Below are 20,429 nucleotides of genomic sequence, written 5' to 3'. Positions count from 1 at the left end.
TCAGCCACATGCACACAGTCGTGCTTGCAGAAATGACACGTTGGCATCCAACACAGGAGTACTGTGTAGCATCGTTCTCTCCGTGCAAATGCCAGTATGTGTTCTGGTGAAATATTTGTATTTTGCCATCCTGATAGGTATCTTGGTGATGTAGTTCTCTGCAATTACAAATTGAATTATAAAATGGGTTTCTTTCTACCTTTATGTATTATTATTTTTCTGAAACAGGTGTGAAGAAAGAAGTACAAAAAGATCAGGATGCTAGCAGACCAGCTGTCTCATCCCCTAAGAGATCAGCAGTAACAGCCACCAAGCTCCATTCACCAGGTATTTATGAACCCAAAAGCACTCTTTCGGGGAAGATTTAAAGTTGCCAACTTTGCATCTCTAGTTAATACACTGAAATCTGGGACCTACTATTGTTGAGTGAAGATTGATTATATCCAAGGTTCATTGAGCTGGCTGTGAGTACAGCAGGCTTTTTCATAGCAATGCATGAGCTGAATAGCTTTATGTTTTCTTTGTTACCACCTTGCAATCATCTCTCTTTCAAAACAAAGAGTTGTTGCTGTTATATGTTTAAGGGCATAGGAACATTTCTTGGACCGCTATAATTTTCTTATTTAAAAAGAGAAGAGAGATAGTGAAACAAAGGACACCTCAAACAATTACTTAAAATGACAGTTTTTTTCTTAGAATCTACTGTCACTGTTGTGCAGAAGCAATATATTTCCTGCATTACTTCCATGCATAATTAGAAAAGAGCTCATCTGTAGAAATGAGCTTCACACTGCTATTGAGGTGTTGTCAATTTACCCCTTAATATTAGATGTAAACATGCGGTTATAGTATTTTTAAAGAATGCCATTATGCCATTGTTTAGATACTAAAATGAAGAGAACTTATTTCTGTTTATGTCAACTAGTGCACAATAAGATAAATATAAGGGACCTGAAGACTTTTGTAAGGCTGGCCTTTTGACTGATTTTAAATGTTTCTGAAATGAATGTGAATAGTCCCACTGATTTTGTTGTGCTAGCTGTCTTCTAATACGTTGCATCATTTTTCAGACTCTACTTAAATAATTTAAATGTCATATATGCAACAGTGTGATACCTGAGTAATAAACATGGGGAGTAGAACTCCATGTTTCTCCATTTGACAGTGAAGAATAAAACATCTAAAGCAGCTCTTCAGCTCCTGTAATTTGCATCAAGTCTCTTCATTTTTACCGAACTCAGTGCCTATTCTACTTCCCAACCAACAAAATAAAAATGGAAACTTAAATTTAACCTTCCTAGACACCAACAAGACTCAGAATTCTCCTTCCTCAGATGCTAGGGTAGAAAGGTGAACTTAACGCTGTCCTCTGAAATGTATAATTTTCAGGCTATTTTGGATCTGGTGAGGTCACTAAGAGAGATCCAAAGAAAAAATTACTGCAGAGAGTGCCAGACTAGCAGCTCACCAATGTTTATAACAGTGGGAGTCCAGTTTAAGAACCAGCACTGATTCTGGTTGTAGAAGCATGCTACAGAAGCATGCTGGTTTGCTTTCACTAGAATTAGAAAGCAAAATGAAACACAGGCATATTGATATGGTGGATTTTCTGGGTTTTAAAAAGCTGAAATTTCCATTGATTGGCTGATTTTCAAGGCTTAGGACTTGGCAATTCCAATTCATGTTGCATCGAAACTTGAAATTAAACTTTCATGGGAGATGGGTACCTGGGAGGTTGAGTACCTACCCTCTCTCCATCAGATTCATTTAGGATTTTGTAAGTTTGGTTGTCTGAAATTCTGGCCTAAAATTGTTTAGCACTGTAAGGATCAAATAAGAAAATAAACCTCATGTTCATTTATTTTCTTTAGAGTAGCCTTGAGCATTCTTTGAAATAACAGCAATAACAAAACAATAAAGAAAGAGAATCTTTTCACCTATTCAACAATTTTACAAAATAATCAAAGAAACCATTAAACAGGACAAGGAGCAAGTGTAGCATGGACTAAGGGGCAGTATCACAGCCTTTCCCCCACCAGGGTCACTAATCCATGCAGCATTTATATTTTGTGGCCACAGGCATCTCCAGCACAGCTATAAGTGGCCTTGAAACAGGTTCTAATATTTCTGAGTGCCATTTCTAGATTGTTTTCCCTGTTATTGGCCTGTCCATTTGCAATTCCTGATCTGTTTCTGGTTGTCGTACTAACCCTGTTCCAGGAGGATTGAATATGGTTTCTTTTTAGCCTTGGATCTAATCTTTAGAATTTGGATCAATCCTCCTAAAAACTAGCAAAGAAGTTTTGAAATGCAGTCTTGTAAGGATCTTAAGTTTATCTGTTGATTCAATACCATTCCTGAGATCTGTGTATGGACATAAGTGTACATAGATGCAGATGCTCTCCCTCCACTCCGTTGGAGGAATGTGACATCTAGTCTGATATCTGTCGCTCTACAGATTACATGTCATCAGTACTCTCAAAGCAATGTCCTCACTTTCCTTAGCAAAATGTTGAAAGTTGCACAATTGAGAGGCAAATAAATTGCATGCCCCACGTAAGTCCTCATGGACTGAGTTAATTATGACTGTCTACCTGTTATGGCACCTTAGTTCAAATGCTCAGGTAAATAAAAAAGACCTGGGAGTTTTGAAGCAGATCAAAGGCATTCAGTTATTTTAATGAACAGTGGATCTGCTCCCCTGGTCCCACCATCAGCACAAAGGACATTCAGGATCAGGGCCAGCATCATTAACATACACCCTGTTTTGTGCAGAGCAACAGAAGAGAAACATCAGTGGTAGAATAAGCTTAGTAAGCTGCTTTTCAGGCCCAAATGAACTGAGAAATTCAGATTCATCCCTAAGGAGAATATCACAGTTTAATTTAAAAGGACAGCTTATAATACTGACAAGGACAACATGGAGATATACACTTGAAATCTTCCACTGAACGGGAAAGCTAGAAAGATACAAAATAAAACAATAGGTTTTACCCATTGTTGTGTTCCTGTTTTAATTAAAACAGGACTGATTTCAAGGGCTTCCTCCTACACTTCTATCTGTGTATTCTCTTGCAACATCACAATGCTGCATAAACAAACAGAGATTTTTATACTAAAAACTAAAAACTATTTACAGCTGTTGTTTTTACAAATGGCTAATTTTGTGATAATACCTACGGTCCAGTTAAGAGCCTCTTTATGAAATAGACAGCCCCTAATGAAAGCCCAAAATGAAAGAAAAAATCTGTAAGAAAATATCATTCTTGGAAAGAGAGAAAGAAAGAGAGGAAGAGGGGAAGGAAGGGAAGGAAGAGAGAGAGAGAGAAATAAAGAAAGAGAGAGAGAAAGAGAGAGAAAGAGAAAGAGAAAGAGAAAGAGAAAGAGAAAGAGAAAGAGAAAGAGAAAGAGAAAGAGAAAGAGAAAGAGAAAGAGAAAGAGAAAGGGAAAGAGAAAGGGAAAGAGAAAGGGAACGAGAAAGAGAAAGAAAGAGAAAGAGAAAGAGAAAGAAAGAGAAAGAGAAAGAGAAAGAGAAAGAGAAAGAGAGAGAGAGAGAGAGAGAGAAAGAGAAAGAGAAAGAGAAAGAGAAAGAGAGAAAGAGAAAGAAAGAGAAAGAGAAAGAGAAAGAGAAAGAGAAAGAGAAAGAGAAAGAGAAAGAGAAAGAGAAAGAGAAAGAGAAAGAGAAAGAGAAAGAGAAAGAGAAAGAGAAAGAGAAAGAGAAAGAGAAAGAGAGAAAGGGAGAAAGAAAGATAGAGTATACAGGCTTAAACTGACATGAAAATAGATAGAGGGCAATGACATTGCTGGTTCTTACTGCCAGAAAGTCCTCTTTGACATCCTCTATTGTATTATTTGGGTCTTGCAACATCACAAAGTTAATCTTGACATCTTGCAAAACCTGGTATTCCTCTTTGCAAATATGGGTCATGGGCCCATAAAAAACTCTTTAAAAGAGTTTTAAAGTCTGTTTAGTAGTTGTGTCTCTTTGCAGTAGCAGCGTGAGATACTTGAGGACATGAGGGAGCATCTCTGCTGGGGCTGGCTCCCTGTAAGTTTAGCCTGGAGCAAGAACATAGTTGAGCAGGTTGGAGGATATGCTCCCAGTGGCTCCATGTAAGCTGGGAACGGATCTGGAATGGTAGGAATACACCCCTGGGGCATTGCTCTGACAAAGTAGTACTGCTTTCCTGCCTGACCTTGTAAGACTGCTCTAAGGATCCATTTGAACACCCAGGCCACAGTCTTAAAGATCTAAAATATCTAAAGCATGTCTGTGAAATTACCTGTGAACCAATGTATTTCTTTACAAATTGGCTCAAACTCATATCACCAGCTGCTTCCCTGTGGGAGAACTTTTTGTTTTTGTTTTAGGAAAGGGGTAGTTAGTCTCCATAGCAGAATACTGTCCCCTGTTACATTCATTGTTGAGGGCTGATTGGAGATAATGTTTTTCTGTATTATTTTTCAGGAACTGTATACATAAAACTACAAGACACCTTTTCTCAGATTCTTGAATACTTAACCCTTCCTGCTAACACAGAATTTTTCAGCTTTTGTCTGTATTCAGGCCAGTGCCCATCATCTCTAATAACACCTGGAAACAAGGTGTCTGATTCTATTTTCTCACTTTTCCTTCCTGACTCTAGCTCCTGGGTTAAAAGCTTGAGACTAGTGGGAGAAACCAAGGAAGAGAACCAGAGATTTCTGAACAGTATTCAGGAAAGAGTTAAAAAGCATCAGCTGATGTGAAACTGAGAGTAGTAAGAAGACTGAGTAAGCTGTGCAAAGGTGTTGCCCAGCTGACCCTAAAGGTTTTCAGGGGAGGCTTCTCAGAAAGTTAAGATTAAGAAAAAATACAATGGCCAAGTAACAGCTTGAGCAACTTGATGCCACCAGAGCACTGCCCCTTTTTTGCTTCATCCTTGTAACCAGGTATTAATCTCCAGAGAAATAGATAGTTGTCTCAAGCAGGATATGAACTTAGGATAAAAATATCACTTTCCTATAGCAGCTTATCAAGAGCAAGCACACACAGTGCTGTGATCCCTACCACCACTTGGTGTCTCCATGAAGACAGCTACACTAAGTGAAGTTTTATGGGGTTTTGTTCAATTAGTCATCTTCCCTAGCAATTCCAAGTGTGGTAGCAAAAGAAAATGTAATTCTGCTACATTCTGAGTGTAGACATGTCCAGAAAGAGAGGATGTGACCATACTCTAGGTTTTATTTTCTCTGCCTGTAGTGTAACATACCCATAACTTGGTACAGAAACAGTGACTGCACCCAGAATTTGCTGACAAATATGGATATGCAAAAATGTACAAATTCAGCTCATGCTGCCTTGACTGCTCTGATTTTGTTAAAAGGAGTACAACCTTCTGGTATAAGATAGTCAGTGTCCTTATTGAGCTACCAAATGCTGGTAAAATTTCACACAGACCTCTTTATTGCTCTAGCTTACACCAGAGACAGAAAGGAGAAACAAAGCTCACTTTAGCACCTTCTTGGGGCAGCCTATTCCTATGTGAGATTAGAACATATCTTCTTTCTTGCTACCAGATTCACTTTCCCATATACAGACCCCCTCAAATACAGTTATTTCATGGTCTTCTTTCTAGCACCAAGGGCTCTGGTAAGAATCTGTGGGTTTGGCCCTCATGGATGGTGAGTCAGTGCAGAGTTGATTACACAATAAGTGAGCAAACAAATGTAGTAGTTGCTGTGGGTTCTCTGCTGTTTGTTTCAGTGGGGATATAACATATGTCTCTGCTGAGGTTGCTGTGCCTGGCTTCAAAGAGGATGGAGCAGCAAAAGACAGAGATGTGCTGACCAGCTGAAAACTGCAAAGGCTGGTTCCACAGGGCAGTGACAGTTCTGTGAAGTCACCACGCTTGGAGTTCAGGTGGCCAAAGAAACCACGTGCAGAGCGTGAAGGTCATCTGAGTGTTTTCCACTTCCACAGTAGGATGAGGTGAATCTCAACCTGCAGGTGCACTTTTCTGGCATTGACTTTGAGGAGAATCAGGCATCACACATCAAGAGGCAAGCCTCAGTTTCTGCAGTTGTCTAACATGGGTGAGCTGAATCCCGAATCTAACAACCTCAGTTCTCAGTAAGACACAATGAGGAGAACTCTCCTCAACTCCTAGCAGACCTTAAGGCTCATATCCTGAGTTGAAATGACTCCTACAAATCTTCGAGCTTTAGCCTCTAGGGAAACATATTTTGCTGTGCTCTTGCTTTTTTAGAAAATCATTACACATCTACGTGAATGCTACAGATGTTTTTATTTTGTAGGACTGATTCCCAAAGGCTTTAGATACACATAAAGATTATGTCCATACATATAAAGTAACTGACCTCGAGGATCCTTTCTTCTCTCTTTTGTAGGACATCCCAAGCAAAGGTCATCCACCCCAAAGAACGGATGCTCCCCCAAACCAGGAGAGAGCCGAGATGCTGAAAAGCAGTTCATCCAGAGACTGAAGGAAAAGTGCGATGAGCAGTCCCGGCAACTAAGCAATATTCGAGATGAGCTTAAAAGGGCCAGCTGTGGATTTGATGTCTTTGCTATAACAACACAGCACTTTTTCAGGCAGGTAGGTGAAATGGGTACTTTTTAACATTGGAAAGATATTTTGCCTTTACCTCAGTCACTTGCCCAAACGTATTTCATAGTCATTGAAATCCTGTTCTTGGAAGCAAAGCCTGTAATTTCTTTGCAATTGTTACTATGAGGAGGGAATTACATTTGATACCATGTATTTAAGAATTACAGTTCAGAAACCTGAAAGAGAAAGAATTGCAACTGAAGCCTTTGTTACAAGCATGAAGGACTTTCAGGATGTTTTTATGGATGAAGCAGATGTAGAAATGTAAAAGTCCCAGTCCCTGATTTATAAGCAGGAATAGGGGATGTAACTGAGATATTGACACTTGCAAACAAATGCAAAAATAATCCATGCATTTAGTCAACAAAAAGTGATGGATGAAGGAAAAGATCTGCTTTCTCACAGTACTTATCTACTGTTCCTCCTCACCACAGATCAGGCAGAATGGTCACTGTTACAAAGGTGCAGTTTCCAAAGTAGGAGTAACATTACTTCAGTATTTAGGAGACTACATTTAACCGGTATAGAGAACATAAAGAAAACATTGTCAATAACTAGAGAAGCTTATTTGTTCACTAAATCCAAGAAAGAATGAGTGAAGTTTGACAGATGACCACAGTGACCATGAAGGAATTATTTGTTTCACTCCAGACCTGGTTCACCTGATGCCCACCTATTTGGTACCATCTCAGGTTAAGGAGCTGTCCCAGCTGGCAAATAATCACCAGCAGCAGGACTTGTGGTTTTGATAATGTCCTTGACTGACTCTTTGTCTACTTTTGGAAGAGATGAGTAAACTTCCAATAATAAGTAAGGGGAAAAAAAAAAAAAAAAAGAAGAACAGAACTGAGCTTCAGTCTTCACAAATTCTGAAACACTTTATTCAGTTTTGTTTTTGTTTTGTTTTGTATTATATTAGTGGGAAATGTTACCTTCGAACAAATACCATGGTTCACGCTTTTCCCTAAGTAGGAGCTGATCTTGCTGGGGGGAGCTTGACTGAACTGAAAAAACAGAGAATTTTTTAAAAGTTCTAAATATTTTACATACCTTCCCAAGGGATTTTTTCCCCTCTATTTTTCTTTAGTCTTGGCATTTCTGGGCCTGATGGGCATTTGTAGAGCCTTTTTTTTTTTTTTTTCCAGCTGACTCTGGAGTGTCCTTGATTAAAGCAGAGGGAAATAAATAAATAAATAAATAAATAAATAAATAAGGACACAGCAGTGTCTGCACGGTTTTGTCTGTGCGTTGTCCACTGGGGAGAGATTTTTCATCTCATGTATCATTCACAATTTGATGAAGGAATTCTGAAAGTTTGGGCATATCTCTTTCGTCTCCTCTGGATATGTTTTAAATGAGAACAGCTGCTGCAGCTGAGTTTTGAGACTCATCCTATTGGAGTGTGTTAGATCTGCCCTGAGAATGCCTCCTCAAGTGAATGTGTCAGGGGACTTTATTTAATAGAGTCCTCTCCAAGTCCTGGCCAGACATAGCTGTGCCTCATCTCCCCAGTTCCTCTGCACTATCAGAACCAGGCCAGCTGGGGCTTCACAGTAACGCTGCTCTGAATGCAGTATTACTGTGAAGAGCAGTCTCTGGGGGGACTTGGAGGTTTAAAAACATAATAAAAAGAAAGATACCTGTGAAAAATAAGCACTTTCAGGCTTAGGCAGAATGAGATGTAGATTTTTTTCCAAATCTACTGTTGGACTTGCTTACTTGTTCAGCCCACACATCAGTCCCTTTTGGGCTTGCCTGGCCATCCTGGATTATATATAAGGGGTATATCTATGGTTTATATATACATCTGCACATCACTGTCCAGTGCAGTGCAGGGCACCTGATCCAGCCCCAGAGGAGCTGCCCTGGCTGCTGGGAGCTGTGTAACATGGACCCCTCCCAGTCAAAGACACCCCAGCTTCCACGGGTGATGAGCACACACAAGCCCAATGGTTATTATCTTTAGGCACTCAGGTGTGGTACCCACATGAGGAGGACAGGTGCCTTAGGCTTCATTTTTAGGGAACGGAGGTAAGTGGGCACTTCCAGAAGGCTATTTGCAGCACCAAAGCTCTGAATTCATAATTGAGGTACTTGCCCGTCTCATTTGAGAGCTCCAGGGAAGCCTAAAGGCTGCTGCTGCTTTTATTTCAGTGCTTGAGAGTGTACTTGTATTGGGGTGATCTGGGACTACTCAAGTAATTGCATAACTGCACAGTCCATTGCCTTGCAACATAGACACAGACTTCCAAGTCTGTGAGTGGCATTCGAAAATATGATCTGTGGACATTTTCTGAGATGGCATTATTGTCTGAAAACTTTAACAAAATCTCTTTGTCTGGCTTTGAGTTAGGGCAGCATGGAAAAAGAAACTTTTTTCCATTATGAAAATAATAAAAATTGCGTGTGTCTGTTTCTGAGAAGCCTGCAGGCAGAATGATTGAGGTCTGAGTAGGACTGCAGTTTGGCAAGGGGATAATATGCATTCAGGAATGAGGTGGGGCCTTACTCCAGAGAAGTTTGGGTTTGGTTTGTCCAAGTGACAGTTCTGTTCTGCTAAGCAAACAGAGGGCCCAATCCTACTTCAGTGCTAGGGAACCTCCTTGGGCTGATAGGCACCTATAGCCTGATCTTGGTATGTCTCTGTCTCCTTGCACCACACCAAAATAATGTCTGAAACAGAGGTTCTTCTCTGTGCTGGAGATTAATTTCTGATGGAAAATGCTCTCCCAGGCTGTGAGGACTGGACTGAGTCTTAACAGCCCACCCAAGGACTGGTGTTTTGCCTACAGGTAGGAGTGTCCCCATGCCCATGATAATCTTGTCTTGCTTACACTATTTCTGTTCTCACTCCAAAGCTGGCGGAAACACCAATGCTCTTTAAAAGACTTCTTGATGTCAGCCCCCAGCGCAGTCAGAGGGACTGAGCTGTGCCCATGCACAGAGGTGGCTCTTGCACAGTCCTCCAGATGTGAGCAAGGATCCTTGCACAGACTTTAATGCAGGATTTGATCTGCTCTTACTGGTCCCACCACAGTTTGCCCCCGAGTGCCTGCAAAGTCCACCTTTAGCTGTGGGAGAAAGAGTGCCAGTTTGTAGTAAAGAGTGTTGGTCCACACTGACAGTTTCTTTGAGCACTTTCCAATTTTCAGCACTTACTGTAGCAACCTCAAGGTTGCCTGACCATTTTGTCTCGGTTTTGTTGGATTTGTTTTCTGGCTATTCCAGACCGTGCTGAATTGTATCCTGTAACCATCTCTCCTTCTCAGTTGAAAATTTAACAGGCAAGATTAATTTAATGGGCATCAAGGAGTGCACAGCATGTAGCAGAACTTCATACAGATCCATTAAATGTCAGCTAGACCAATTTGCTATTCTGGGGAAAAGCCTGAGCAATCAAAGCAGATGGTGACTCAGGCATTGGACAAAAAATGAAAGCAGTGGTTCTGACACAGGCATTCAGCTATCTATGAAAAGTAATGATTGCCTGTGGACAGCTGTTTTTAACTATTACTTAATTAGAAGAATAATTAGTTCAGGCCCTCAGATATGCACACATAACTCCTGTTGACTTTGAGAACCACTACAAACTTAGTCTGAAGAGGCGTACGCTGAGTTTATGCAATGAGAGATACTCCAAAGTGAAAACTGGCTGGTGGGAACCGAAGTGCTACCATGAAGACTCTTCAGAGCAAGTATCATGAGCAGCACTGCTGACTTGGGTCACTCCTGACCTGCTCTGGCTCGTTATTATCCCAGTGATAATGATGGTCCTGACCCAGCTTCAGCCCTGTTCAGCGGCATGGCCAGCAGCAGTCCCTCTTGGAAGTGGTAACAGTGCCACCTAAAGGAGAGTAGCCCAAAGTGACAAATTCTGGAGGGTAAATCCTTCCGGACATAAACAGGTGGGGAAAACAACAACGACAACAAAACACAATTTCATATCTCTGGTACACTAGGACACTGGTCCTAGGAAGGACAAGGAAAACTTTTTTTTTTGCCCATTCAAATATGTGTGTGTGTGTATTTTTAAGAGTGATGTTTCTGTCCTGTGAGTAGGCAATACACCAACCAGCGTCATGTAGCTACCCCATCGCTTCCCAAGAAAATACATTCTTCTACCCCAAAAAACAAGATCTGTACCAGTGGTCATAGCAGTGGCTGTGAAAAAGCCAGTGAGGGCAGAGGGAGAAGCCAAGAGCTTCCCTGCACTTTTTTTCCTTCTGTTTTGCAGGGGACAAGGCGAGCAGGCCATGCTGTCCTGGAGCAGTATAGGATATTCACAGTAGTCTGAGGCTTGCTGCTGACTTGGCTAGGAAGTTGGCAAGCTATACTTCTGGTCTGTCCCCAGCTCCACCTGCCCCAGGACACTAGTGAAAAGCTCTATGCAGTGACAGGATAGCAGCATTTCATGTCTTATCTAAATGGACCCTCTGAGACTGCGGTGCCTGAGGATAGAGCCTGTGCGTGGGGTGGTATCATGAGCTTCCAGCTGGGCTTGCTTGAGCATCAGCCTTTAGCATTTTAAAACTCATCTGCAGAACCTTTGTACCTGCTCTGCAGCCTCACAATTTGAGTCAGGGAGATGAGCTTGCTGCGCTCCCTTCCTGCCCCTCCAAATGATGTTGCTCTTGCAGCCCACTGCTGCTTCTCCAGGGCTGAGTTACTCACTCCTACTCCTCGCCCCGCAGGACCGGGTCTTAGAAAACCATGGTGTTAGGGGCATGGTTGGCACAGCAGGTTTTTGCCTCTTCTTTTATCAGTTGCCCAGCCCTCTCTCTCAGCCATCTGGCCATAGGGAACGAGCCTGGAGCAGGGAGATCTAGCTAGACCAGGGAGAGGGGGTGCATCTCAGAGGCAGAGATTATATAATTGCTGCAGTTTTGGTGATGAAAGAGCTTGTGCAAGTGAGTCCACATTGTGGAAGAAGTCCTGCCATGGGCCTGCCCTACAAATAGGTACATCAGTACTCATTTTTGACTTTACTTATCCTTCTCATTCATTATCATAGCATCACAGAATGGTTTGGGTTGGAAGGGACCTTAAAGCCCACCCAGTTCCAACCCCCTGCCATGCGCAGGGACACCTCCCACCACACCAGGTTGCCCAAAGCCCCATCCAGCCTGGCCTTGAACACCTCCAGGGATGGGACATCGACAACTTATGCAGCCTGAGGACTCGTTCGTTACCCATGCCACCCTCTGTACTGACTGCAGAGTGATGATTTTCCTCACAGGCTGTCCTTTAGTTGTCCCACCCCATTTTTGGAGTGCTTCACAAATATATTTTTTTTTCACCACACTGCCCTCATGCGATGGCAGTTCGCTGGTGTCCCCATTTAGCAGCTGGTCATGGGGAAATTAAAACACCTCTTAGATCCCGTGCTAGGGGAGAGCTGGGGCTTTGCTGGCAGACCCGGAGGGTGCAGTGCGGCAAGCCTCCAGCTCTGCAGTCCCAGTAGCAAAGCACTGAGCACTGGCGAGTGCTGCGCAAGCAGAAAATGAGGGACAGGCTCTGGCACAAAGGTGGACAGCTTGGATGTAATGATTTTCCTACAGACTCTGTGTATCAGGGCAGGAGCATCATCCGGTTAGCCAAGGGATGAGGAGGGGAAGCATATTCATCTTCTTTAAGATTTCTATTCCCACAGCATCTTACCTTTTCACTGCCCTCAATACCAAATCTTGTGCATTTCTACATAAAATCAGTTTGGAAAGCCTTAAATGAAGACAAAGCTTCTTTCTATTTTTTTTTTTTTGTCTTACAATAAAATATTTTGATTTATATCCCTACACTTATAAACTTTGGTGACTCCCAAATGGATTTTTTTTTCCTGGGACACAGAACGAAAAGATTGAGTTATTCTGACTGCTCTAGCCTCCAGCAGGAGCCAGGAAAAACTGAACTTGATCAATAGAGGAAATCCATCCAAACTGTAATAGTAGTGAGGGAGAATAGGAGTGGCATTTTTCTAAGGATTACTTTTGGGTCAAATTCGAACATATTTTGCAAATGTTGGGAAATTGTTACCCCTGAAAGCCAGAAAGTCAATGCTTCTGACAAGGACTAGGTTTTTACCATTGTGACACCACCAGGCACAAAAGATATGTATTTTTTCCTTGAACTCTCTCTCAGAGACAGTTGTGAAAATAAACAATTTCCAGCTCAGCCTGAGATAAATACTTGACATGCTAGCCCAAATTACTGGCTTGGAGACAACGGCAAGAACTGCTGAGCAGCTTAAACGTGGCACAACCAATTTTGCTTCTAACACAAGAGGTCATTGGCGTTTAAACAGTGAGCCTTATATTGAAATAACCTACAATTAGACTATGTTTGTATGCCTTGGTTGGAGAAGCATTTTGTTAGTGATACGTAACTATTCTGAATTTCAAGATAAAAGATGAAATAGCCTATCTACATGATGTCCTCAAAGAGAAATGCATTTAAGCTGGGTGCCAAGCATCAGGTAAAGGAGAACTTATTTTCCATTATGATTATATTAGTGATCTCCATGTAAACAACTGTCCTTGACAGCCTTGATTTTATGTTGCATGCAGAGGAAAAGAACAGAATGAGGGTCAGGAGTGGATCTTGTGAAGACAACAGCCTCCAGGTAGAGTGGTTGCCTTCTGGTGGGCTTCAGAGATTTAGCGGTGCAGTAGGAATTATGTGAACAGCAACGGTGAGTAATAGGCTTCAGTGGTAATGCAGCCTTTGCTCATGCAGGAGGCAGGGGTAAATGCAAATCTCAATGTTTTCATGTTGTTAAGTTTAGCAAAGAAGTTAGTGGAAATGTGTCTCTGTTGTAAATCCCATGCATCTTAATACCTGTTTCACAGCCAGCCAAAATTTCATTCTCTACGATTCATCGTTGCTTTTCCACTTCACACTGGAGGATCTATTTTTAGTCAAGGATCCCGTCTGCAAGAAATGATGGTTGTGCCATCAGCTGAGGTTACACGGACACCATGAGTCACAGCACCTGATCACTTTCCAACCTCTTTTTTAGGCTTGGCCTTTGTTTCATAACAGGGAGCTTGGAAGCTCTATTATCTATTTTTTTCTGGGCCTGAGGACAATATGAGGATCTCTGTCCAGCTTGGTCTTAGCACCACAGCCACTCAGCTCCACCAGTTGTCCAGGGGTGCTTGTGCTTATCAGGCTTATGTTTCAGAGAAAAGCCTTGAAAGCATCGTTGTCCATCCAAGGCAATCCAGTAGGAAGCTGGTCAGGCTTTGTTGGAGCTGTTGCTTCAAGCTGTCAAAACCAAAATCTTCCAAAGGAATTTTTCCTGTTTCATCAGAATAAAAATAAATAAATAAAAATAAAAACAGTAGTCAATAGTGATTCTGGCATCTGTAGAATTCAACACCTTTGGATTAGTACTTTGTGTCAGAAATGTATTAACTTTAATGCATTAATGTATTAACATTATTGTTTTCTTGTTTTTTTTTTTTGGTTTGTTTGTTTGTTTCATTTCCTTTGGCTGGCTCATTGGTTGATTTCCACAGACACTGTATCAAGATTTCAAGTAAGAATGTGGCAAAGCAAAGACTTTCCAATTGGTTATAGGTCAATAAGTGCAAAATTCGCATGTATACAGAAACATTTAACAACTGAAGGTCTGTAGATACTTTTCAGGGAGTTTGGTGAGACTGGGCAAAGTTTTCACTAGAGAAGAGCAGACAAAGAAGCCATAACTCTTATTAGCAGCAATGTGGAGGAGACTGCTCAGGTAGGAGGGATCCCGTCCTCTCTTCGGGAGTGAAAAAGCTGAAGCCTCCCTTCAGAGACAAACCTTTTAGTACAGCTCTTGTTTTATGCACGTATTCAGAAGATTTCACTTTCATTTCAGTGTGTGATGGGACCAAATGTCAGCCTGTAAAGCTGCTGTGAAATGGCAGGCCATGCCCCCATTAACCTTTCAAAAGTAATTTCAAAACCAAATTTTTGAACAGAGGCCTAAGGGAGGTCACAGTCAACCTTGAGAGGGAGCAAATACCACGTTACTCACCCAGAAGAAGCAGTGACCACCAAGTTACCTGACACCTATTTACGTGCTAGTGTTTATTCTCAAGGTCCCCTCTGGGACCTTCCCTGTCCCTGTCACCCAAGGGGACAACCTCTGGCACCACCAGAGAGCTAAGCCTGGTGCTGCAGCCTTGCCTGGAGCTGCCCTGCGTAGCACCCTAGCGAGTCTCCTGCCCTCAGATAGGGGACCAGCTACGCACACTGAAAAAAAGAAAGTGTGGGTAGGTACATGCACCATCATACACATGTGGGTATGTATCATCTTTGTGCCTTTTCTTTCTGTCTGGCTCTGCTCCCTACAGGGATTGGTTTGGGTAGACACCTTCACCAGCCCTTGGGTGCTGCACAGCAGCCTTGCCTCCTCTACCTTCTCCCTGCTTGTATTTTTAGACCTGTGGCAGAGCAGGTTTTATTTGGTGGCTTTATATTATCTCCGTGTTGAAGTCGCATGGCTCCATTTATTCAGATGTCTAATGATTACATATATAGGCATCATAATAATAATGGCAATAATGGGCAGTGTAATAGATAGTCAGTTTGTTTATGAGATATTACTGTTTTTACAGCCTACAAAGAGGAATAATTTATTATCTGTAACAAATATCAGCTAAACCAGCTATCTGCCTTGATTTGTTTTTGGCCATCACGGTTCATCATGGGCTCATGAAGGGAAAGTCGTGCCTTATTTATTTAATCTCCTTCTATAGCAGTGTTGCATGTGCAGGAGGTGAAGGGAAGGCAGTGAATGTAATATTTCTGTATTTTAGCAAGGCCTTCAATGTCATCCCTCGCAGCATCTGTCTGGACAGACTGTCCAACTGTGAGATGGACAGGTTCATGCTACGCTGGGTGATGAGCTGGCTGGGTGGCAGAGCTCAAAGAGATGTGGTGAGTGGGCTACACCTGGCTGGCAGCCAGTCACTCGTGCTCCACAAGGCTCTCTTCTTGGGCTGGTCCTTTTATCACTGATCTGGATGCAGGAGAGGAAATCTTCCTTGGCAAGGTCATTGACGATACTAAACTGGGAGGTGCTGTCCCTCTCTGTAGGGATGAGGGGCATCGCAGAGGGATCTGGATACCTTGGAGCACTGGGCAATCATCACCAGCATGAAGTTCAACACGGGGAAATGTGGGGTGGGTGCTGCACCTAGGACGGAGCAGTGCCGGGCACAGGCAGAGGCAGGGGGATGAGGCTGGGGAGTAGCTCAGCAGGAGGGGACCTGGGGGTGCTGGTGGCAGCAGGCTCAGCACAAGCCAGCAGTGTGCCCGGGGCAAGCCGCATTTTCAGGTGCATTGAGCACAGCACAGCCAGACAGTCAAAAGGGTGATTCTCCCACTGGATTTAGTGTTGGTGAGGCCTCACCTTGAATGTTGTGAGCAGTTCTGGGCCTACAATATAAAAAGGATGCTAGGGTACATGAATGCGTCCAGCGGAGGGCAACAAATCTGGTAGGAGGATGATGTTCTGGCCCTGAAGTGCTTAGCATCTAAGTAAGCAATAGCCCAATAAAAACTGGGCAGTCAATATGACCGAGTCTTGGAGATCAGCACATGCCCAGTTTATTCTGGGATCTGTGTGGAAAGATAGACAAGTATTTGTGTAGCTGGGCACAGGTACACAACCAGCATGCATGCAGGCACACGTCTACAGTCTGCTCTGCTGCCTCAGATGTTTTCTGGGAAGACATGAGTTTTCAGTGAGTGCGCAGGGATAGGGCTTGGGGCAGTGGTGCCTGCCTCAGTATGAGCTGTAGAAGAGGCAGAGTTTCCCTCCTACAGACAGGGATATTCCACTGCTTGTCTTCATTTACCCCAGACCAGTGACGTCCCACCGCACCGTGGGCCTGCCCTTGGCAATGTACCCTACAGAACAGTGCATGCTGTAGATACAAGCAGCAGTGCATGTCCTGGGCAGCATCCCTGGGCTGATGGCTTCCTGCAGGGCAAGCAGGCTGCACAATCATTCTTATTATCCCACTCTGATCTCATCTGCAGGGAAAGAGAAGCTACATTTCTTCCTTTTTTTGATTGCTTAGTACACTGTGAAAAGGGACCTCGGTATATAAAGGTATGTATAGAGAATTCTGTTTGGAGAGGCATAAACAAGAGCTATGTTGTGTAATTGCATAGATTGAATACTGCTGTTAAAATAAGACAGGAGGCTGAGGGCTGAGATCAACCTAAGAGTTAAACCATTTATCTAAAAGCATTGTCCAAATGCTTCTTGAACAACATCAGGTAAATTTGCTATAAAGGAACATAGCATACCCAAAACAGTGGATAAACACATGACCGTGATTGATTTTAAAATAAACATGGAACAGTTGAGTATATGCCATATATTTGTGTAGGTGCCACGCATTATGTTTATAATGTTTGAAGTTCTTACCCATGGACTTAGAATATCTTTTGTTGCATGCAAAACAGAATTTCACCTGTCTTTAGTTAAAACAAAGTATTGGAAGTTACTAGGTTTAAGTATTAAAAAAATGTTCTGTCTTCTCTCACCTCCCCTCAAAGGTATTTTTAAATGTCATTTGCAGAAAGACTTCAGAAATTATTTACTGTCTTCCCTCACCGCTGCATATTCCTAAGTTAGAAACTTCTGCTGATTTCATCCTCTGTCTCTCCAAAATTACTGCTGCAGTCCCAGGAGGTGAGAGTGTAAATATCATAAGTCTTCTTCTGTGGATCCATCAGCAGACACATTTTGTGCTGATGCACAACAGGGACTGTACAGCAGCGTAGTGGAATTTTTCCTGTTGCTGAAAGTTCCTGGCAGATGTGAGGTTGCTTCAATGCAAACTAAGGCTTGAAAATCTGGGCAGACGATGAGTACAATTCCTAACTTTAAGCCCTTCAAGACTATGTGCCGCATCTCAAAAAGATTTTATACAGATATGGTATCGGAAAAGGAGCACTTTCTTTATTAGCGAAACTGATTTGATCTTTAATTTTGCAGGTGCAATTTCATATCCCCATTGCATCCCACGTGGATTGTGGTTACAAATTTTAGCAGATAAGTAGCCACGTATTCAACTCACAGGCTGCAAGCTAGCTACTCTTTTGATTAATTAAAATGGTATACTTGCATTCCCACTGATTCCTTCTTGGTGAGTGACAAAGCAAACCCAGGCTGAAACCAACTCTGCCTGGAGTTTTCTTTCAGTATGACCCTGACTCACCGCTGTACAAAACAAAACTCAGGACTTTATCCCTTCATCCGCATCATCTAGAGACAGGATAACTGCAGGGAGAGCCTGGCTCAGAGAGGGTATTTGGACCTGGCAGTAGTTTGGAGGAATTTGGACCATCTAAATGAAATGTGTCGTAATGCAACCAGAATTTAATGAATAAATACAAACACCGAATACAGGTCATGCCTACTGAACTGTGGCTTGGGTGTCAACTGGAAAGCTGTAACTCCAGGGGTAATTAGGGTTTCTACTGTCAGAGCAAACCAAATGAACTCCTACTGTGGAAGTGTTAAGAAAAGTGGTCAAGACCTTTGGGTGAATAAGGAGAGACCTAGCAAACAGAAGTAAGAGCGTGATACCACCTGCATGTTCAGCACTATGGAGATTGATACTAGAGTTTGACATTTAGCATCAGTGCCCACAGTTCTTCAGGTAACAATGAAAAAGAGAGGAGGAAACAGGGAAGAGGGATAGGCAGCTGTGAGGGCTGGAAATATCCTTTGCTGTGAGAGACTGCAGAGTACAATTGATTTTGTCTGTAAAAAAAGACAAAGTGACTTAAATCCCATGCAGAAGTGTCTTCATAAGAAGGTACTACTGCAAACCAGAGGGCTCTTTACTCCAGCAGAGGAAGGTTTACAGAAACCACTGGCTGGAAGCAGAAGCTTCAACGTGTGAAGGAAGGCAGGTAGTTTTGCCTGTAGAGGTGATTGGTTATGGGAACGAACTGCTCTGAGAACTAGAAGCCACTCCACATCTTTATGTTTGTGGTTTACAGCCAGGTGCCTTTGTAGAAGGGATGCTTTCATCAACTACAGCTGCAGAACGGTAACTGTGTAAAATACAATGCCCTGCAATACAAAGATTGTGTCATTTGATTAAATCATCTTTCTATCCTTGAGTTCTACAAGGCTTATTGGCAACAGGAATATCCAGATGTGTTTACTGCAGGGGAGGTACCTATTTTAAGGTCAGAAGCTTTTTTCAGGTAGATATTAAGACGAGATTTCCATGCAGAACAGCACACTCTCTAATGCAGAGCTTCTTGTTCTTGCACCTTCTGAAGTTTGTGGAAATAATCACTGCTAGATGCAGGACCTGGATTAGATGGATCTTTACTACATGAAATAGCCACATGGTAATAACTGTGTTACAGAGACTTTGGCATTTACTTTAGCTATACTTTCAAGTGGACAGTATATCCACATGATATTCTTTTTTGTGTCCTCACAGCCATCCAAGAGCATGTAGCTATGCTTTTGAATCAGATACCCAAAACACAGCCTGTCTCCCTCTCACCTCCCCTTCAGGTCCGAGCCCTTCATTTCTAGAAATTAATTCTAGATTTCTCAGCTGCAATCTCCTGGAATTCCCTGGCCTTTCTCTCCCCTGAGATCTGATTCAAATGCTGCTTCCTACAACCACTTTTCACACACAACAGAAATAATTTCAGAAGGTGGCATTTGTTGGTGGTTTCTTGGTTGGTTGGTTGATTTTTAGTAATGATTTGAGAAGTGTTTGATTTCATCTTTAAAACATCTATAACTACACAGATGCTGGAGACAGAGAAATTAATATATAAAATGCATTTTTAAAATGAGTTATAAAAATTATCTGAGTTAGGTTTTCTTCTCATAAAAAATTCCCAAGCTCACATCTGATATATTGCATTCTCGTTGTTATCAGTACGTATGTTCCTCTCAGCAGGACACTGTGGGGAATCTTCGTTTCCCAATAAGAGAAACCATGGTCCATGCAAAGCTGCTGACATTGCTGTCGCAGGATGTCAGCATTTGTCCATGCTTTGCCAAGCCGCAAAAAGGGGCAGCTTGAAGCTGTTGTTGGCTTTGGGCCAGAATAACTCAGTGACAGACAAGAGAAGAGAAGATTCCCAGGTCGTTGGGAAAAGAAGAGGATATTTTATGCAAAGTTGATTTAAGAAAATGGCCATCTGCTTCCAGCTACTGAGAGGTTTGGAATTCAGCCTGGGAATTGTGTACTCCTGGGCAGAGGGCAGTAGAGGAGTTCAATGAAAATAGACTTTAGTTTCAGTTTCTTGTGATCTTGGTGGATAAATGATGTTTCATATGAGGAAACATGAATTTTTTGTCAGCAAGAACTAGTTGATTGGGAATTTGTAGCAAATGCTCATTTTGTACTACTCCAGACAGCAAGAACTAGAAAACCCAGTAATAAAGTTGTTCTCTGGTACATTTTAATCCATGGCCTTACAAGCTACTGCTGTAAAAATAGATGTAAGACTATACTGGTAGAAATAACAAAACTCTGGAAGAATACTATATAGATCCTCACATTCTTTTCATATGAGAAGTGAATTAAAAATTGAGTCAGCTGGCTGGGCTCTCACTTGAGAACAGAGAGCATGCAGTCTGTGTTAATTTGTTAAATTCTAGAGTAAATATTCTATTCTTCCAGATATACACTGGCGTAATCGTATAAATGAAAAACTATATTAAAAATGTTTCCTTCCATATAAGTTGCCCAAGGATCATTAAAACCTCATGGTTCTGAGTAATACACAAAATGTAAAACCTTAGTGTAAATCCAAGTGAAACTGGTATTTCAG

The 20,429-nt window shown here is 42.1% G+C and overlaps 1 protein-coding gene across 6 annotated transcripts in view; it reads left to right on the top strand.

Annotated features, from left to right (window-relative positions):
• MTUS2 (microtubule associated scaffold protein 2) overlaps positions 1 to 20,429 on the top strand; it is a 298,437-nt gene that overhangs the window by 233,908 nt on the left and 44,100 nt on the right. For all 6 annotated transcript variants that reach the window (XR_014588415.1, XM_083849406.1, XM_083849408.1 and 3 more), the window contains 2 exons: positions 229 to 327; positions 6,391 to 6,599. Coding sequence is in view for 5 of the 6 variants with exons in the window: in XM_083849406.1 (XP_083705532.1) it covers positions 229 to 327; positions 6,391 to 6,599 (308 nt within the window). In the remaining variant the exon portion in view is untranslated. The remainder of the gene's footprint in view (positions 1 to 228; positions 328 to 6,390; positions 6,600 to 20,429) is intronic.

This window comes from Anser anser (genome assembly GCF_964211835.1).
Source record: "Anser anser genome assembly, chromosome: 1".
In the NCBI taxonomy this organism is placed as follows: domain Eukaryota; kingdom Metazoa; phylum Chordata; class Aves; order Anseriformes; family Anatidae; genus Anser; species Anser anser.
This window is presented reverse-complemented; position numbering and strand designations above follow the sequence as displayed.